This window comes from Cibotium barometz, chromosome 60 (assembly GCF_041138505.1).
Source record: "Cibotium barometz isolate CiBa-2024 chromosome 60, ASM4113850v1, whole genome shotgun sequence".
Taxonomy (NCBI): Eukaryota; Viridiplantae; Streptophyta; class Polypodiopsida; order Cyatheales; family Cibotiaceae; genus Cibotium; species Cibotium barometz.
Genome location: NC_141105.1, coordinates 17243623 through 17260364, shown reverse-complemented (window position 1 = coordinate 17260364; position 16742 = coordinate 17243623). Strand labels below are relative to the sequence as shown.

Below are 16742 nucleotides of genomic sequence, written 5' to 3'. Positions count from 1 at the left end.
CAAACCCAAATCTATGCGGGAGGTCTTACCTCTTGCCTTATTCTGGACAAGGGCAGTGTTTGATCCCATTTTTACACTGATGTAATGTGCCCAATACATAATGCATATAGCATTCATTCTTATGCACATTCCCAAATGCAACTCTGGTTGTGAATAATCTTGAATTTGAGTGTGATTTATAGGCATTAACCAAGGGTTAAATGCAAAATGATTATCACAAATTTATCAGCACAATTTTACCAAAAATTACATTAAATCAAGGGTAACCAATTTGTACGGAATGGTTGGAGTATCAAACCAACTCCGAATTGCAATCTGAAGTTATAGGGATCTGTATCAGATACCTATGGTTAATTTGAACTCTCAATTGCACCAAAATATAGTGATTAGCATTGATTAATCATTGATTAGCAAATTGATCCTCTGTTTTGTGTGTAAAAAACAGAGTATACGAGGAGTCCAGATCTGGGGCCTTAGACTTCAAATGAGCTCAAATGCTTTCAAGGCCATCAATAGCAATGAGTCTAGTAGAGGATTAAGCCAATAAACATAAGATTTGACCAAATATTGAATGCTTAATCTCTGTTTTACCAAAGTCACCTGTAGATTTGATGAAGAGCTTGGATCTCACTGCAGACTTGATCAAATTGAATTCTGACTTCACCAACTTGTAGAACATGCTTGAAAACCCCCGGGGCTAAGAGGAATTAGGCTGATTTGATTTGATGAAGTAGAGATCTTTGATTTGCTACAGAAAAAAGGTGCCCACTTATCAACGAATTTTCAGAATTCTACGCGACGGTTTGACGTTCTGATTCGACTGGCTGAATCGTGGGGATCATGGCTATTTGTGGCTAGAAGGGTTTGGCCTAATGTTGAGTGTGCAAGGAGCTAGAGCTCCTCCACCAGCCAGGGGTACAGAGGTGAATTGAAAAATAACTAAAAATTTGATTAATTTCTAATTATCTACTAATCCTAATTAACTAGATAATGGGCTCATAAACTTGATGATTTCTAGGCTTGGCTCTGATACCATGTTGAAATTAGAGCAATGTGATGAGCTATGGTGGATCAAATACTAGAATCAACATCATTAACAAAGTGATTAGCAAATAATTAAGACGTGAGTAATTAACAAATAACTTAATGTAGGCATGGATAATCAATAACCAGCAAATTCTCATTAGGCCAATGCCTCAATTTATAGAGTTTACATCCAAGCATCTAATCCCACTGATTTCTCCTTGATTCACTCCACCTCTTTTGCTTGATTCTCTCCACCTCTTCACTTTTCCTAGAATATCTCCCAGAATATCTCCACACTTCCTAAATCTTCTCATGCTACCCTTTATTCTCTCCCAGTAGATTCTTCTCACCTTTTCACAGGTTCTCTCACATTTACAAATTCTCTTTTACAGCCTCTAACCAAGGGCTTGTTCCCGCACACACCCTATCCACTTATATATTTCAACACCAGTGACCTTACTTTGCATACATACACCCAATGGCAACTTGAGACCTTCTTGCAGCTCACACAGTGTCTGCACAACCAATCGCCCTTCCTACAGTTCCAAAAACAGAGTTCTGCAGAGAATTGAAACTTACCTGCAATGCTTGTGAACACTGCGAACAGAGAAACGGAGGTCTAGATGCACCCGAAACGTGATTTCGGCCCAAAAAACATTGTCCAATCAAACAATATAGTTGCCCTGTAGCTTTCTTCCCTCGAAGAAAGCTCCTCAATCGGAGTTCGTTTGCTGGTGCCTCCCGAAGAGCTCCCGCAACGACAAAGGTGTAGTAGCCAACACAAAGGGGGAAGAGTAGATGAAGCTCTTACTCTCGTACCGCTTCCTGTGCTTATCTTGCTTGCTGCTCAACCCTTAGCATGAACCAGGCTCTGATATCATGAAAAGATGTAGGGGAGAAGAGAGCTTGAGCTCTTGCAAGCACACACACACTCACACAAACCCTAGAAGAGAGCACACAAGGTGAGAGGCTAAAAATTCTTCTTCTTCTTCACACAACAAAATAGGTCTACAAAGAAGATTAAGTGACTCACACACATAATGGAGTATATACAAGCGGTCCATAATGTGAACATGTTAAGAGAAGTGGGTAGATGTGGACTAATCGGTGTAGTCCAGCTGTAGAATATCTGGCGAAGATATGTCGATGCCAGCTACCAAACCTGCCCCATTGATATAAATGTCGAATGGTCATGCAGGCGCCTCATGAGTGTTAGCTCATGAGTGTTAGCTCATGTTGAGCTTGACATCTTAACATAAAGTAAACAAGACCCACATTGTGTAGATACTTCATACGAACATCTCATCAGGATCTTCTTGTGCAATATCTGAGTTCTGAATGTTTTTTCATCAGGTTCTCTAAGTGTGCTATTCTGCGCCTAATGAGTTGTTGAGGTGATTAAGATGATTTTTTTGAAATCCACGAGGGCCTCAATATCCCATGCATATTAAATATTGTTGCACATAAAACATGTATCTCTCTGTGCAATGATGATTGTTTCTAATCATAACCTGGTGTCCTCTTTTCAACATAGGCTTATGATATATGGTTGTACATTATATTTTTTCCATGTAATATCCACGAACAAAGGTTAAAAGAGGCACGTTATATCTCTGTTCTTTGAATTCTTGAAGATATTTTGGTCACAATAAGGTTGCAGAGGCGACCATTGGTTTGAGTCTTGCATATGTTCTATGGGAATAAAACATTAGCTAAATTACTCGATTGTTTTATTTTCATATGCTCTGGTTTCTAACAAGGGTATGAGTTTTAAGAAGGGATTAAATCTCTGTATATCGGTTTGACCTCGGGCTCTGGTTTCTAACAGGGGTATGAGTTTTAAGAAGGGATTAAATCTCTGTATATATCCTGTTTGTTGTTATAAATATACAATTTCGGGTTACAATGATTAAACTTGCATTGGTGTTATGAATACATAGGCTCTATTTATTGGATTGGTCGGGGCTCATTAGAAGAATGTCTCCCGATTGTTTGATTAAACTGTCAAGCCTTGATTAAGGTCTGTGAGCATGAGTTCTATTGCAGACTCGAGTAATGCCTAGTCTTATGGTTGACTTCTTATGTGGGACCATCACTAGTGATAATGGATATATATTTTCTTGTCTTGATACAAGACTGTAAAATTATAATGGCTGACTTTTACCTTGGCCATCATTACACAAACTAAGGGTCTATTTTCAAAGGGTTTGACCTTAGGATAGTACTATTTCCTTGCTTACACATAGCACAACATGCTATAGGGTGATGGACCCTATTAGAGAATAAGACTAGGATTATTTTGAGTGACGTCTATAACACGTAGTAGATCCTATAACACTTATAATACACATACGGGCTAACGATTGGTTTTGTCTGTCTGGATGGATGCAGGTAGCAGGATCTATTCTCTCAAAATCTCTTTGGGTTTATGCTCTACGCCAAATGTTTTCAAATTATGGAGTCACTAGCTCCACTTACTTGTAACATGATTATTGTATACAAATCTGTTGTTATATAATCATGTTTAACATTTTTACTGGTCAAGTTAGATAAGGTTTTTGGTTTTTTCTGACTGCTGATGTAGAAAACTAAAAACACACACACACACACACACACACACACACACACACACAAAGTTAATGCATGCCAAAGTTAAAGCACGTAAACATCATACTTAAACAATAGAAGAAGACAATAAAAGTGTATGTATATACTCTCTCTTTCTCTCTCTCTCTCTTTCTCTCTTTCTCTCTCTCTCTCTCTCTCTCTCTCTCTCTCTCTCTCACACACACACACACACACACACACACTCACAAAGTGAAATTATTAAAACATTTCACCTTCAATTATAAAACTCTCACAAACACACACACGCTAGCCATACACACATACACACACGCTAGCCATTCACATTACTAAAACATTTTAAAATACTTTCACCTTCAATAAAAAAACTATCTCAAACACACACACACACACACACACACACACACACACACACACATGGATATATGTATATATTTACACACACTCTCTCTCTCTCACTCACACACACACACACACACACACACACACAAAAAGTTAAATGCATGCCAAAGTTAAAGCACATAAACTTCATACTTAAACAATAGAAGAAGATAATAATAGTGTATGTATGTATACACACACACACACTCTCTCTCTCTCTCTCTCACACACACACACACACACACGCACGCACACTCGCAAAGTGATTAACACACTTTTTTTTTGGTAATATCCAGTGCAGTATATTTATATACTCATAAATTTACAAGATGGGAAGTCTCCGAAATGGAGAGTATCCCAAATGTCAGAAACATAAAGAGAAAGGCTCTAAGCAAGAAGCATCCATATCACCCTCATGGTGGCAGGCATCATATAAGGATTGCCGCAATGAGGCTCGGAAGGATTCATATGACTGATGATTCTGCCGACCCAAGTATGCCAAATTATGCTCACTCCAAATTGTCCAAAGAGCCCAATATCTCACCCAAGAGAGAAACAGTGAGTATTGGGACAAGGACCGCCGCATAAATCTGCCAAAAAGCCAGAAATGTTTCCCAAATCTGTGACTTGGGAAACGGAGCCGAAGAAAATTTGAAATTCTCCTGAGGAGGATCTTGGAACAAGGGCAGTGCGTGCCAAAGCAGATGAAGAACAGTTTCTGAGGGAGCCTGACATCTTAGACATGTGGAAGGTGCAATGTGACGTTTAGCAAGTGTGACCCCCACTGACAATGTGCCTATCAAACATCTCCAAAGAAAAAGTCTTTGTTTCAATGGCATTTTACACTTCCACAACATCTGGAGATTTTTCCACCACCGTGAGAGGGGCTTCCTTATATGCCACAGAGAATTAGCATGTTGGTGAATCCATGGGGGAGGCTGAAGAAGTCTGTAGGCTTTTATGGAGGTTAAGGCAGGAAGGGGAATAGGATGAATGCATGTTGTAGATGGCTGCAATTGCCAATCCATAAGCTTGTCTGTGTCAACCACAGGTGGAATAGGTAAAAAGGGATGCAATAAATCAGCAATTTTCTTCCATATCGACCTATGATGCATTCCCAATGCATAGGAAGCAGTGGCCCGAGGAAAGGATAAGACATATCCCCGATCATCTACCACATCATGTATGTACCTAATTCCCAATTTCATAAGATTGTATGCCCGAAACTCAAGAAGCCTCTGCTTGCATGAAGCATCTGATAAATGCACCTCATAAAAGCCTCTGGAAGCGAAATACACTCCCTCTACAAAGCATCCTCCAAGGATGGACTTAATCCACTGCGCGACATCGCTGACCGCGGGGATTTTTCTTGGAAAGAATATTATAACCGCAGTTTGAGACAACTTTCTGAGGGGGTTCACCAGGGACGGCAACTTCAATTTGTAGGTGACCTCTGGAATCGGTTTGCCCCATTCGTGTCATGACTGCTGAAAGTCATCCTTAAGGGTATCAAACACATACTGAGCTTCCAACGTAAATGCATCATCTTGTAAAGTCGGCTCTGATAGGCGGCGTTTAGCATCTACAGATCTTTCTTTTCGGGCATATGTACAAACATCTAAAGCTGAAGCCATTGATAGAACCACGGAAAGGGAACAGTCAGAAGGGCTATGAAAAGGAAAAGGCCGATATGACAGAAGGAGACTGTGAGGTTACGAAGGGAAGTGGAATAGAACAGTACGGCAGAAAAGGTGCAGGAATAGCAGAAAAGACTGCGAAAGGTCACTACAGAGTTGAGGAAAAATCAGGGCAAAGGAAGGCTGAATCGCGCAACAGGGGCATGATGCAGGAGAATCTCAGCGACACACACACACACACACACACACACACACACAGAGTAGGAGGAGGGAGTGACGAAATTGCAGGCTCACAGAGAGGTAAGTCGCAGGCGAGCAGAGTCGAGCAGAGTCACAGGCGAGGAGAGTCGCAGGTTCGCAGGCGAGCAGAGTTGCAGGCGAGCAGGCGAGCAGAGTAGCAGGTTCGCAGGCAAGCAGAGTCGCAAGTTTGCTCTCGTCCTCTCACACACACACACTCTCTCTCACTTGATTAACACACACACACACACACACACACACACACACATACACACACTCGCAAACTTTCACCTTCAATTATAAAACTCTCACAGATACACACATGCTAGCCATACACACATACACACACGCTAGCCATTCACATTACTAAAACATTTCAAAATACTTTCACCTTCAATTTAAAAACTCTCTCTCTCTCTCTCTCTCTCTCTCTCACACACACACACACACACACACACACACACAAAAACACACACACATGGGTATATGTATGTATACTCTCTCTCTCTCTCTCTCACACACACACGCGCGTGCGCACACACGCTAGCCATTCACATACATGGGTATATGTATGTACTCTCTCTCTCTCTCTCTCTCTCTCTCTCTCTCTCACACACACACACACACACACACACACACATACACACGCTCGCGCGCACACACGCTAGCCATTCACATTACTAAAACTTTGAAAAAAAGCGTACACTTTAAAAACATGACACATTGGCAACCTTAACCCAAAATAACCATCATTCACAGTTATTTATTGTTGGCACACACAGAGCAACCGGACCTGCAGACGTGGACAGGGAGACAGACACCGAAGTTGTGGACAGAGACAATCGCCGATCCTCTCTCTCTAATAGCGTCACCTCTAACCTCTCTCCTCTCTCTAGTAGTCATCATCCACAAACGAAACCACAGTGCATGCTAATACAACAACATCATCCACAAACCAAACCATTGCACCACTGCAAGCGAGTTACTGAGAGCGCGACTTACTGAGAGCGCGACACGGATGACAAAGAAGGAGGTGCTACTTGTTCAATGATGGCTTGCAAACAGCCAAACCATTGCACCACTGCAGGCGACTTACTGAGAGCGCGACACGGATGACAAAGAAGGAGGTGCTACTTGCTCAATGATGGCTTGCAAACAACCTGCTAAAACAAAAAGAAAGAGAGTGAGAGAATGACAAAACACACAGGATTATGATTTGCAAATGTTAAAGGTACCCCCCCCCCTCTCTCTCTCTCTCCCTCCTTTCCCATCACTTTTACGTGCCCAACGCCTGCCAACCTTTGCTAAAAGCAAAGTCGTCGAACTGTTGATGCATGTGGACTGTAGAAGCATGCAATCGATTGTAGAACCATGCAAAGGTACCCCCCCTCTCTCTCACTCTCTCTCACTCTCTCTCCCTCCTTTCCCATCACATGAGCATTCAGCACGGCCAGAGACAAAGCCAAAACAGAAAGAAAGAGAGTGAGAGAATGAAAAAAACACACAGGATTACGATTTGCAACTGTTGAAGGTAGCCCCCTCCTCTGTCTCTCCCTCCTTTCCCATTGCTTTTACGTGCCCAATGCCTACCACCATTGCCAACCTTTGCTAAAAGAAAACATGTTGCATGTCATCGAACTGTTGATGCATGTGGACTGTAGAAGCATGCTATCGATTATAGAACCATGCAAAGGTACCCCCCCCTCTCTCTCTCTCTCTCACTCTCTCTCCCTCCTTTCCCATCGCATGAGCATTGAGCATTTAGCATGGCCAAAGACATAGATAGGGAGTGCCTACACCACACCAAAGGGGAACACCTGTCAACTTGAGATCGAGTCAGGAGGGCGACCCACCAAAACAGAGGAGGGGAGCACATCCACTGGAGAGGACGGTTCCAAAAGCTTGCACAACCACCAAAAAAACATGAGTTAGAAACAGAGAGAGAGAGAGAGAGAGAGAGAGAGAGAGAGAGAGAGAGAGAGAGAGAGAGAGAGAGAGAGAGAGAGAGAGAGAGAGAGAGGCTCACCACCAAGGAGCAGAGGAGATCTTGCGTGCAATGAAGGCTGGATAATGCGTGTATAGGAGGGGAGCTCGCTTGATTTGCAAAGGACAAAGATGTAGACGAAGGCATGGCCGCTGCATACAATTTAAATTCCCTCTTGCATTAATGAAGGCGACAACCTACAACCTGGGACCTCTTGCAAAACCTGCGGCCATGTAAGAGAGGCGGCCCAGCAATGCAATAGGGGCGGCACTCCAGTGGAAGAGTGGTGGACTATAGAAGGTGGCGCATGCAATGTCGACGTGGAGCCAAGCAAAAAAACGCGACATGTGGAGGGCGAGATTAGCCCTATAATATATAGAGAGACGATTTTCATTATCGATATGCATATTGGTATGCATTATGGGTTTGACCTTTGTGCTTGCTTTTATCATATTTTGCTAATAAATATTACCACACTTTCTTTGGTAAAAAAACACACCCAAGTGGAAGGCCTAGTTCACCTTCTTAAATTGACCAAGTGCTTGCATGATTTTTTTTAAAAGAGAAAAAGTGATTTTATTATTAGGAAAGGTTAGTTACAAAAAAGAAAAGTGATATGTCGCATGTGATGAATTGGCTAAGAACTGAGAAGTAACCGTTTAGCTGAGTCCATGAGCTCTGACGTGAAAGAGGTAATGAGAATTCTTAGTTCAGCAACAAACCGCTCTTCCTTCCATTCTAGGCACTCCATATGTGGGCACCGTTGGAAAGACGACCTAATTTCGTGTGAACCAGATCTGTTGCAGCACTCATAGCGGATCCAAGGCCAGATACTAGCAAGTGCATCGGGCTCTCGGTCTCTCTTCCTCGACGATTCTGCCGCTGGGATTGGGACCGCATGTGTCAGAGTTGCATCAAAGGGGATTGGAGATGTGTCGTCGCTCTTCTTAGTTTCTTCACTAGTGTTGGAGCTAGTGCTGCGACGACTGGCAGTCCTTGGCAAAGTGGTCGGCTTGTTTGCACTTGTAGCAGGAGTCCGGGAATGTATCGAATCGTACAGAGATGTTGTACTCGATGCCTACTGGTGTCGTAAGCACCAGGACATCCGGGATGTCGTTTCGTCTATCCCAGAGAATGCAACACCGCCTTGGCCCTTGGCCTTCATTGTGTTCCCGTGGACGGGTGTAGAGCACTTTGCCCAGAAACCCCGCCACTGTGGGGACCTCCTCTGTCCATAGGTAATATGGTAGGTCAGGAAAGCTAATCCACACCGGGCATTCATTTTGCAGAACATGTTCAGGCCTGAAAGCAGGGTACCAGGGGATGATGTGTCAGGCTGCCATTGTAGAATGGGACCATTGCACATATGCTATCTCTTTGTGCCCCTAATTCCACCAGAATAACCTGAAAGAAGCCTTTTCTAGCAAAGTGAAAGCGGGCCAAATTGTGGCGAACCACCGGGAGAGTGACTCGTCCGGTGAAGACCTTATTGGGGGTAGCGAGCGAGATGTCATCAGCAAGATTGGTTTTTGTGGTGCAGCAACATCCTGAAGACTCTGCATGACGATGGCGTCCATTGCTCCGAAAGACAATGTGTCAGCATACGAGCGAGCGTTGGGCTTTGAGAATCCGTGTTAAAAGATGACGGCATTGGTACAATCGCTGAAGCAAGATCCGCGGCATGCTGACTAGCCGTGTATGCCAGTGCGCCAACTGCTACTGCAACTCAAACTCTGAGTGGGGCGGGCGGCGCGACAGCCGAGGCCTGCAGCCGGTGGCCCTAGGGTTAGCAGCGTCAGAGCGGTCCCTCTCGTCGCCGGTGGCTTAAAAAAAAAGTGCTTGCATGGTTGTTTGGATTTGACTTTTGTTGTATGCGGTCTTTGGATATATTGAGGCATGAGAGGAAGCAGGAGAATTTTGCTCTGAAAAACAGCCATGGCGGAAGAACGGTGACGCGATGAGGACCATACTCACAAACGTGTTCAGCTTTGTCTACTTCGTCGTCTTCTGTATGCCTGAGCTCTATCTGTCGCAAGCGTGCAGGTCCCTGCCTCTTCGCCTTCACGCCTTCGAAGCGCGCAAAGCCTACCTGTTTCGCCACAGCCGAGTCGAGCTCGCCTTCGCCTCAGGCCATGTCTCTGCCATTCAGAAGGAGGCTCCCCTCAGCACGGCCGCCAGTCTGCTGGCCCTTCTCGGCGGAAAACAGCAGGCGGACTCTGTCGATCCCGCCTTGACCCGCCAGATCCTCCCATACTTGCGCTTTCTGGTGCCCCCGGAGCTTCCTGGACTCAGCGAGTCTTCATCGCCCCATGGACTCTACCTTTACAAGAAACGTAGCCTTTCTTTTGATTACAAGGTTCGATTTCATGTTGTTTCACTTCATCCCATCTCATTCACAGGTTTTGATTCTGTAGCCATTTTAGTTTGGTCAAGCGCAGGCACACGCACACCCCTGCGCTGTCAATGAGAGTGTCTGTGGCGACGTGTTCAGATGGGTTTGCTTGTTGGTGTGGAGCAGTTTGTACATGTGTAGTACGTGTGTATGTGTGTGTATTTGTGTTATAAAGTTTGTAGCCAACACCTAGCAATGAGATGGGAGGTCTGTAGTGTTTCCTACACTCCTTTACAACGTGTTTCTGATTCCTTCATTCTCAGAAGAGACTCCACGAGCTTTCCTTTTGGAAGAAGAAGGCCCTTGTTGACCATTTGATCCACTGGCCTCCTCCCGCAGTTGCGGATCTCGCATGGAAAGCTGTGGAATGGAATGGAGACTCTTCCACAATCTTGAACTCTCTGAGTGGAAAGAGCCACCTGGTGAGTCTGTTTTTGCTAGTCTTGCGAGGAAAGAAAAATAATAAATCAGCTCTGAAATGGGATGTTATGTGTATGCTTGATATCCATGGCTTAACTAGCAAATATTTGGAAGGGTTGCTGCACCCTCTGGTGCTTGCCAAGTATGAGTGTTTTTTCTAAAAAAAAAAGTTAATTGATGGATTGAACTCATGGCCTGCCTACTTTGACAAATTCCTGATGACAACTCGTGCCTTGCTTTTCTTTCTTTATTTATGGGTTTCTGTAATTCAGTTAGTTGGATCTGTGGCTCAAGGGTGGTCGATTCCTTTCAATCCATGGCTGGGTCTCTAATTAGAGGGGGGATTATCATTTTTTTAAAACTACCTTTTTTTGTTCATATTACTGCAGGAGATTAAAAAGCATCGTAGCAATATTGAATAAGTTGAAGGGTGGACCTTGTGCGAGGATAAATTTTGCTACTCTAGGCCCTAGGGTGGTGGAAAAAAAGAGAAGGAAAGATCCATCTATTAGTAGAAATCAGATCGTTTGCTCGCAAGCAGACTACAGTCCTCTGAGAGGTAAATGTTTATACTAGAAGAAAGAGGGGACCTCTCACCGTGGCTGGCCGTTCTCAGAGTGAGGCTTGGGGGAGGGGGGTATAATCAGCATGACACGTGGCTTGTGGGCAAGGCCACACAGCTCTGCGGAGCATAGCCTTGTGGTGTGCATGTGTAGCATGGACAGACGTCCAGATTTAGTGTGGAGTGCCTGTTCAATAGAAGCGGTTGCACACATGAAGAGGATTATAAATTGGACCTATTTGAGGTGGTCAATGAAGAATGTGAAGGCGAGCATTTTGTTAGAATATTGTGCATCTCACTGTATTGGGGGTGTGTGTATTTAATGGGGTTTTATCCATTTTTCTTCTTATTTTGTCGGCCAGCTACATAGGGGCAATCGGCCAGCTCCTTGCTTCCCTATATAAAGGGCCTCCTCATCATCACTCTTTGTATCCAATCCTTGCACATTGTATAGCTCTCTTGCTGGCTATTGTCATTGTAAAAGCCTTGCACATTGTATAGCTCTCTTACTGGCTATTGTCATTGTAAAAGCCTCATGCTATAATAAAGGTGATCTTGTCAACAAGTGCTCTCTCTCTCTTTTTCCTTGTCTATGCTTTCGCCTGCGCATACTCCAACATGGTATCAGACGATTAGGTCCCGGCTGCCCTCATCTGAGTTTTGATTCCCTCTCCTCCTACATTTCTGGCTTCAGAAGGTGGCTGCGTTTTCTGCTGAGGCTGCATTTTCTGCCTCTTCACATCAGCGTTTTCTCTTTTGGAGGTGTTCTTGCCCCGTGCAACCCCTACAAGGCACCACGGTGCAAGTCCAAGTGGCTGGTGGTGTAGTGGCTGCTGTTTTTACAGTCAGGACAGCTTTTGGAGGTGGTGCAACCCAACAAGCGGCCCCGACATCCTTACTTCTTCCCTAGCTTCCCCTTCCTCTAGTTGGGTGTTTCCGGTGTGTGTTGGTGGACTGTTTTGTAGCTATCCAGCCTCTTGTTTCATTGGAAAGTGCACGAGAGGAGTCTTGGAGTGCTGAGATTTGTGTTTGGAGTACTTTGTTGCTGAGGATATGGCTCTCCCCCTTACGAATAAACTATGCCATTGGAAGCCGAATATGCGGGTTTGTGGGAGATTGTTCAGGACAGTGAGAAGAAGCCCGAGCGTCCTCAAAACTCGAGGCGTTGGACCCAAGTTCAAGAGGATGATTTCCTTGCGGAATGACAAGACTGGGAGGATCGTGACTCGAAGGTGCACTCAGTGCCTGTGCGGACCATTACGAAGGAGGTCTCACTGGCCATGCAAACTCTTACCAGTGCACATCAAGTTTGGTCCAAATTGGAGGATCTCTATGCTCGAGATTCATTGATGCTGGCCCTTACTTTGCAAGGGCAACTCTATGATATGTTATTTTTTACTAATAGTTCTATGCACGTTTCTTCTGAAGGCCAAGGTTATCCATGACTAGTTGTTGGCAATGGATGTTGCCTTGTCCTTTGCTCAGGTGGTTGCACTTATCCTCACCAAGCTTCCCTCTGGAGTATGATGTGGTTTCTCAGGCTTTGAGGTGCCAAGTCACAACCAATCAACTGGATTTTGATGACCTCAGCTCCCTTCTCTTGGAAGAAGAGTCTGTTCTTGTTCTCAGGGTAAGATCAAGGTGTGTCTTAATAGTTCAGATCAGGCACTTGCTTCAGTACAGTCTCATAAGTGAGGGAGCAAAATATGTACAAGACTGAATGAATAGTGACAGGCCAGCCCCACCTATTTATAGGTGGGTAGTGCTGGCCTCTAGATTGGAGCTGAATGGGCTGGCCGACTGGAGTTGAGAAGTTGGCTGACTGGGAAAATACCAAATGGGTTGGGAGAAATCCCAGAAAAATATGTAAAATAGAGGTGGCTAGCCCACAATCAAGGGCCATGCAAAAGGGACCAAAAGGACACCAGAAATGGGCAGAAACTGGGGATGAATGTGATAACACCCCCTCTCAGCACCAGATGTTGAACAAACTTCGAGAAGCCGAAGATGAGGAGCCAAGGAAGCCTGAGAAACCGGCTTGGTGAACAAATCTGCAGCATTCTCCGTTGAAGGACAATATTCCAAACGCAAATCTCCAACAAGAACCCGTTCACGAACATAGTGATACTGTATCTCAATGTGTTTCGTACGAGCATGAAACACAGGGTTCTTGGCGATGGCGATGCAACTCTGATTGTCACACCAAAGAAAAGTAGATCGGGTAGGAGGACAGCCGAGCTTCTCCAATAATCTCCGCAACCATATCGCCTCACATGCAGCATAACAAACCACACGGTACTCCGCCTTTGTAGAGGAAAGCGCTATAGTAGGTTGCTTTTTACTGCTCCATGAAATGGCTCCAGACCCGAGTGTAAAAACACAACCAGTGGTCGAATGTCGAGTATATGGATCTCCAGTCCAATCTGAATCAGACCATCCAACAAGAGTGCATCCTTGGCCATAGAAGATGCCAAAGTCCAGAGTGCCACATGCAAGTATCGAAGAACTCTGAGAGCACACTGCCAATGTTGCTGATGGGGTTTGGATGAGAAAGAACTCAATAAACCGACTGCGAAACATATGTCCAATCGGGAGTAGGTTAACCAAACCAAACAACTGACGAGAACCTGATACTGTCCCTGATCAATCCCTGGAGAAGCATCAAGTAGAGAAAGCTTCTCACTAGTATCCATAGAAGAAGATACTGGTCTTCATCCAGTCATCTGAAATCTGTCGAGAATCTCCCGTGTGTACTTCTGCTGAGAGAAGAAAATGCCCTTCGAGGTCTGCCAAATCTCAAAGCCGAGAAAATAACGCAAAAGGCCAAGATCCGTCATCTCAAACTCTGCCTCCAAAGCATCCATGACAGAACGGATCCTCACAGAATAAGAACCTGTAAAGATGAGGTCATCAACATAGACCACAATGATAACAATCAACCCCCTCTCAAGCAGGATATAGAGGTTTGAATCTGCATGAGAACGGCATAGGCCGAGCTTTTGAAAGAACTCATCAATCCTGTGGTACCAAGTGCGCAGAGCCTGCTTCAGACCATATAAAGCCTTCTTCAGCCGGTACACCTGATCCTGTTTGCTTGGAACAACAAATCCCAGTGGGCTGATCAACATAAACCTCCTGTGTAAGCTCTCCATTCAGGAAAGCCTACTTGACGTCATTTGGAAAACGGGCCATCTATGATGACCTGCAAGAGCAAGAACGGTGCGAATGGTAGTCATCCGGGCCGTCGGAGCGAAGGTGTGATCGAAGTCGACCCCAGGGCGCTCAGCATAACCCTTGGCAACCAACCTCGCCTTGTGCTTGTCCAAGCTGCCATCAGCTCGGAACATCGATTTGAAGATCCAACGCACACCAATCACCTTACGTTGTAGTGGTCTAGGCACCAAAATCCAAGTGTCATTCCGTTCAATAGCATCGAGCTCTGCTTGCATAGCACGACGCCAAGGCTCATGTGAAAGAGCCTCGTCCACAAAAGTGGGATCAGAAGGACCATTAATGATAGAGAACATAAGAGCATAATTAACAAACATGTTGCCCTCATGAATTTGTTTCCCTGTAACTCTGGAAGAACGTCGGAGAGAACCAGGTGGAGGAGCAAAAGGAAGCTCACGTAACCCAGAATCACGAATTGTCTGATAATACCATCCAGGCACAGATCTGCTCGAACTCGCTAGAGGAGGAGCAGAGTCATCATCATCTGACTGAGAATCCACAGCTGGAGGCGTAACAGAAGCAGCGGGAGGAGGAGGAGGAGAAGGCGGAGACGGAGGTGGAGGAAGAAGAAGCTCACCACCCCCCTCTGAAGATGTACGATACTCGTCGAACACCACATCACGGCTCACAGCAACTTTGCCGGCCTGAGGATCATAAAGAGGATATGCCTTGGACACAGTGCTGCATCCGAGAAAAGTCATGCGTTGAGACTTCGAGTCCATCTTGGAGCGATGCTCCTTAGGCACATGAACATACGCTGAACAACCAAATATCCGGAAATGAACAACGGAGGGCTTCTCACGATGGAAAGCCTCATATGGAGTTTTATCGGGAAGAGCAGTAGTAGGAGACTTGTTCTGAATGTAAACAGCAGTGGAAGCCGCCTCAGCCCAAAAACATCGAGGTAATGAAGAATGCTCAAGCATAGCACGGGCCATCTTCATAATGGTCCTGTTCTTCCTCTCTGCAACTCCATTCTGTGATGGAGTATGCACTGTAGTAAGCTGTCTCCGAATGCCATGGGTCTTGCAATATTGCTGAAACTCCTTGGATGTAAACTCACCCCCTTCGTCGGTCTCGAGAGCCTTGACCGAACGACTGGTCTCTTTTTCCACCTCAACTCTCTAATCACAGAAGTGCTGAAAAGCCTCATGCTTGGTCTTCAGAAAGAAAACCCAAGTATATCTGGAAAAATCATCCACCATCACGAGCATGTACAATGCCTTACTCAAAGATGCGGTACTCATAGGACCACATAAGTCTGCATGAATGAGAGCAAGTGATGTCGAAGATCTGTGTGTCGCCTCCTTCGGAAAGGCGGCTCGGTGTTGCTTCCCCTGTAAACAAGAGGAACAAGGAGAAGATGGAGCCTTGATGGTCGGTAAACCCTCAACTAACCCATCCTTTGAAGTGCGCTGCAGAAACTGATAGCTCAAATGGCCAAACCGAGCATGCCAAAGAGCAGAAGCACCAGAAGAAAGCAGAGCGGTCAACTTGTAGAGACCACTATCTTGGACTCCCTGAGCCAAGATGCTACCAGTCGCCTTATCACGAATGGTAATCTCATAACGAGAAAAGATCACCTCCGCACCCTGAGCTGTAAGAGCACTCACTGACAAAAGGTTAAAAGCCAAATCTGGAATATACAGAACATCAGAGAAGTACCTCTTGTCCGCGTTAGAACGGAAGATGGGGATAGTGCCATGTCCATGCACTGGCACAGAAGAAGAATCACCCAGAGTGATCTCGCTTGATCTGGCAGTGTGAAGTCCTCGAACCAATCTCGATGGGGTGTCATATGAGCAGTAGCACTGCTATCAACAATACAAGACCGTGACTGAGAAGTCACAAGAGCAAGTATACACCGAGTACTTGCTAAGAGAAGTATGCCATCATCCTTCTTGGGTTGAGATACCGCAGTTGAGGAAGAGTTCTTTGTTGCTTCATCACGCTTCTTCTTGTGACATTGGGGTGACTTTTGACCCTTCTTGCCACAATAATGACATTCAATGTCCTTATTCTTTGAAGATTTGTTGTCTTTATCCTTGTCGGAATCCTTGGAGTTCTTGTCAGAATCCCCTTTTCCTTTCTTTTGTTGATTCTTCCCTTTATCTTGTGCTGCCAAAGCTCCATCAGGGCCACCAGAGGTGCCAGTCCGCTCCTCAAAGCGAGACTCAATCTGCATGACGGAGGGGAGAACTTCCTCCCAAGTAACTGGAACAGGACGAGGAGAAGAAACAAGAGACTGAAAGTATGCATCAAACCTCTTTGGAAGTTTGAAGAGCA

At 45.0% G+C, this 16742-nt stretch overlaps 1 protein-coding gene across 3 annotated transcripts in view; it reads left to right on the top strand.

The window, feature by feature from the left end:
- The first annotated feature begins 9367 nt into the window (after nt 1–9367).
- LOC147605061 (T-box protein) overlaps nt 9368–16742 on the top strand; it is a 41354-nt gene continuing 33979 nt past the window's right edge. Inside the window, exons 1-2 of one of the 3 annotated variants that reach the window (XM_086794002.1) lie at nt 9368–10207; nt 10507–10665. In XM_086794002.1, the coding sequence (XP_086650128.1) occupies nt 9809–10207; nt 10507–10665 (558 nt within the window). In that variant the 5' untranslated portion in view covers nt 9368–9808. The remainder of the gene's footprint in view (nt 10208–10506; nt 10666–16742) is intronic. The other 2 variants (XM_086794003.1, XM_086794004.1) reach the window with 2 other exon arrangements.